We start from the raw sequence: 4,090 nt of genomic DNA, 5'->3' as shown, positions 1-4,090 counted from the left end.
CCCGGCCCCGGGACTGACGGGGAGGTAGCGCCAGGAGCCACAGCCGCTTTTTTGCTCCTGTAGCCTCCCCGGGCTTCCCGCACCCTGGGCCGGGACCCTGCCAGGTCCTGCCGCCCTCAGCGGCCTCGGGAGGCAAGCCGTGCTGCCCCCGGGGCTGGCCAGCTCCTTTCCCCCTTTTCCCTCGTATATCTTTTTTGGGTGCAGCCAAGGTAAATATCCAGCTCCTGATGGATGCTTTCCTGCTAAACCTGGCTTGGTCTTTCTGTTCAGTTAACATCATTTAGTGCATTATAAAAATACCAATAATACTTTTTTTAAAGTGTTTTGTATCTTTCTGGACTCCTTTGAAAAATCTCAGGCACGGTAGAACGGTCAGACTTAGATTTATTTCTGCTTGCAACAAATTTAAAAAAAGAAACTTTCTTTCTAACCTAGATAAAAATATTTTACCAAGAACACCTGATCAAAATCAATACAACCTCAATGGAAGTGGCTACTTTGACATTTGAGATGAAGATGACCAATGGATCCAGATTTTCATGGAAAAGGGAGATGTGATAATGCTTCCTGCTGGCATATATCACCAATTTATACCTGATGAAAATGTTTGTGTATAACTTTATATCTTACATTCCCATAAAACTGTTTTACCAAACAAGTGTAAAAAATTATATTCTAGATTAGTGACTAAATGTATTAGGATTTGCAGTTTATCATCAAACTATATTACAGCAGAAATGTGAGGAATACTAACTGATGCACTGAATCTGATTCTTGGATTTCTGTCAGCAATCTAGATCCAGCTCATCAGCAGATAGTCGAACATGCCCATGTCTACTGCAGGTGTCAATGAGGAGCCCCAGACTCACTGTAAGGGGTGGAGCATTTCATTTTCTCTAAGAATCTGTATAAGATGAATTAGCAAATCTGAACCTTTACAAGCAATTTTCCTAGTCCTACCCTGATGCTTAGACCTGTGACTTTGTAACAATGCATTGCAGTGATTTGCTCTTGAAGAGAGTATTAATAAAGTGATTTTTCTAATTTGAATATTTGTTGCTTTCTTCAAGTCTGGACTTTAGCACCCAACCAGATAACAGTGGGCGCATCTGCACAAGATGCTGACTGTGCAGTAGTCGAATAATACTGTGCAGTAGTGTGTCACAGCAAGGACAGTGCTAATACATTATTGTACAGTATTATTAAGCTACTGTGCAGTAGCATCACTTAAAAAACATTCACTGGCGCTGCTGTACAGGAACTCTGGTTACTGCATAGTGGCCTCTTGTGTAGGCACACCCAGCGTTTCTTTATCTGTCTTCACTAGTTTCTATTCCTAGCCCTGCCACAGACTTGCTCTATAATGTTGGACAAACAGTTCTCTGTTGCTCAACTTCCCCAGCTGTGAAATGGAGATCTTGTAATGGTGAAGGATTGGTGTAATAAACCTCCTCAGCAATAAAGGTCTTGTCTATATTTTTGCTTTAAACAGGAAACTCATGGCCTGTATTTTGCTCACCCCTGCTGTAGGGTGTCTGGGGCTCCATCTGTGTTTAGGAAGCCAGCAGGCTCAGACAGCAGACAACCCCCTTCAGCATCACATGCTGAGCCTAGCTAGAGAGAGACCCCAAAGCACTCAGCTCCTACTCGTTTGTGACATTGTTTGGTCCTTTGGTCCCCGGCCAGGGAACTTCATTGCCAAGTTGACTTTCCCCTGAGCCATCTTTCTTTTCAGTTGGAGCTCCCTTATTGTCTAAGGTGATAAGGATATTTTGGTGGGTTAGCGCTTACCTATTACCTATTATTAACTACCACCCTTTATAATTTCAGGCCACCATGGAGATAAAGAGACGAGAGAAGGCGAAAGGCTGCATATCCAAAATGGAGTTAGCAGCTTGGTTAGAGAGCTCAAACCTGCCCACAAGGTTCTCAAGTTGTGTGGATTTCCCCGTTTCTCAATAGCTTTAACAAAATATGTCATAGCCACATTGGAGAGTAACAGTTTAGAGTAAAAACAGGCATTGTAATGTTTTATTTTGGTTTTTTCCTGCTTACAGAAGCTAGGACAATTTTTTTACTCCATGTAGTGTTTGAGCAGTGCTTTTAGAACACATCTGGCTTTGCAGTGTGGTGCTGGGGACTGCTCTGTCTCTAGAATAACAGCTGGATCATGAATTAAAGTCAGAAAATGCTGTGTCTTGGCCTAATCTGGATTCTTGTCAAAATTATTGTCCATGGAAAAATCTCATGTTTACATTGGCAGTCCAGGTTCTTTAAGTAGATGCAATATCTTTTATTAGACCAACTGAGTAGTTGGGAAAAAGTTCTTGGCAAGCTTTCGGGCGTAATTGCTCTTCTTCAAACCATTAAAATTCCAGCACATGACCTGGGCTGAAGCCAGCTTCTTTTTTTGTAATGCTGGTTAACAGACATTTGTGTGGGACTGTTAGAAAGGGGTCATAGGTAGGGACCTACTCAAATTGCAGCTTCACAGGAATTGTGGAATTGGGCATTGTCTGTGAAATGTACCTGTGCGGGCCGTCTCCAGATCCCATCCTCGTCGCCATGTGCGGGTGGCAGGGAGCGATCCGGGCCCTTTTTTGCGCCGCGCGGGCTGTGGCCAGCAGCCCGGGCTTGCTGGGTCGGAGAGAACAGGTGACACGCTGGAATTAGGCACGGACGCGTAATGGTTGATTCAAGATTGTTTACTTACACCGAAGATGGTTGCGGTGTAGGCTGGACAGTTCCCCAGGCACAGCTCCGCTTAAATCTTCGTTTGAGGACTCAGACAATATTTGATCACAATTCACTCACACGAAGTTTGCTAGGCTCCGTGGGTCCTTTCTTTGCGCGCAGGGAGAGGGATACATCGAGGTTTGCGCTCGGTGACGGGGAGAGGCTAGAGGCTGATCAGACCCCTGTTGCCTGCTTTAAATGCACTGGGTCCAATAGGTTCCGCAGCGCTTAGAGATCTTCACACAGCGTGAAGTCTCCTCCTCCTGGTGTTGGTGGAGTCCTCCCTTATGGGGGTTCTCCTCGGAGTTCCCCAACTTGGGCGGAAACCACCCAAGCCTTTTATACGGCTAGCAACCGCACTCCTAGCTTCCACGTGTGAATAATTTAACGCAATCCAATAATGGGGCTCGAATTATCATACAAATGGCGGGAACTCTTTGCACCAAGCATTTCTGTGCTGCAACAAGAAATGCACCTTGCAAAGAAAGCTACAATTTGTCGGGAAAATAATTCAGTGGTGCCAAAGCGCACACAAAAACAAAAATCACACCCTTTGGGTTGTAACAGTACCAACCCTCCCCCCACCAAAAAAAACTTACCAAAATAAAATGCTGGCTTCCCTGTGGGAGCCAGCAGCCCTCATGGCCACTGTGGCCTGGCCATGCAGCCCACCATGAGGCATGGGTGGGGGCTGTTGGTGTTCTGTTCACCAGAGCGCCCCAAGGGATGACAAGGTCGAACCGTCACAAACTCCTCCTACACCGTTTCAGGCTGGACATAAGGAAGAACTTCTTCACTGTCCGAGCCCCCGAGGTCTGGAAAAGACTGCTGCCAGAGGCGGTGCAAGCTCCTACTCTGGACTCCTTTCAGAGACATTTGGATGCTTATCTTGCTGGGATCCTTTGACCCTAGCTGACTTCCTGCCCCTGGGCAGGGGGGGGGGGGCTGGACTCGATGATCTCCTGAGGTCCCTTCCAGCCCTAATGTCTGTGAAATCCATGAAGGGGAGACGCTGCCCCACGCAGGGCCAGGAAGAAGGCTCTGATGGGGGGCAACGGGGTGAGTGCGGGGCGGTCTCCCTCTCCCTTTTCTTTTTTTCAGGCGTCCCAAGCAAACAGCTGATGGCTGTGCCCATAGGTCTCCCTTAGTCAAGGAGGCTTAAAGCGTCCTGGGTGGGCGCGGGGCGCAGCAGACAGGTCTGACCAAGCTGGGCAGGATGCTGGGGCGGGGCGGGGGGGGCTGGTTCCCTGCCCCTCATCCGGGCAGCTCCCTGCTTGCACCGGACGGGCCGGGGGGCACGAGGAGCCAGGGGCTGCGCGCTCCCCGCTGGCAGGGCACCGCCGGAGGGGCGGGG

General features: G+C 48.2%; 1 protein-coding gene and 1 long non-coding RNA gene across 2 annotated transcripts in view; both read left to right on the top strand.

Moving 5' to 3' along the window:
- Window positions 1–6: 6 nt before the first annotated feature.
- On the top strand, window positions 7–1,050 carry LOC112552003. Its single transcript, XR_003096356.1, has 2 exons — window positions 7–209; window positions 436–1,050. It is a non-coding gene; the product is annotated as an uncharacterized LOC112552003 (long non-coding RNA).
- Window positions 1,051–3,667: 2,617 nt separating this feature from the next.
- Window positions 3,668–4,090, top strand: part of ADI1 (acireductone dioxygenase 1) — a 13,953-nt gene continuing 13,530 nt past the window's right edge. The window contains exon 1 of the mRNA XM_006034221.3: window positions 3,668–3,795. Coding sequence (XP_006034283.1) covers window positions 3,781–3,795 — 15 coding nt within the window. The 5' untranslated portion in view covers window positions 3,668–3,780. The remainder of the gene's footprint in view (window positions 3,796–4,090) is intronic.

Source organism: Alligator sinensis, unplaced genomic scaffold, assembly GCF_000455745.1.
Source record: "Alligator sinensis unplaced genomic scaffold, ASM45574v1 scaffold2_1, whole genome shotgun sequence".
NCBI classification, from domain to species: Eukaryota; Metazoa; Chordata; order Crocodylia; family Alligatoridae; genus Alligator; species Alligator sinensis.
The sequence above is the reverse complement of the archived record's forward strand: the minus strand, read 5'-3'. Positions and strand labels throughout refer to the sequence as shown.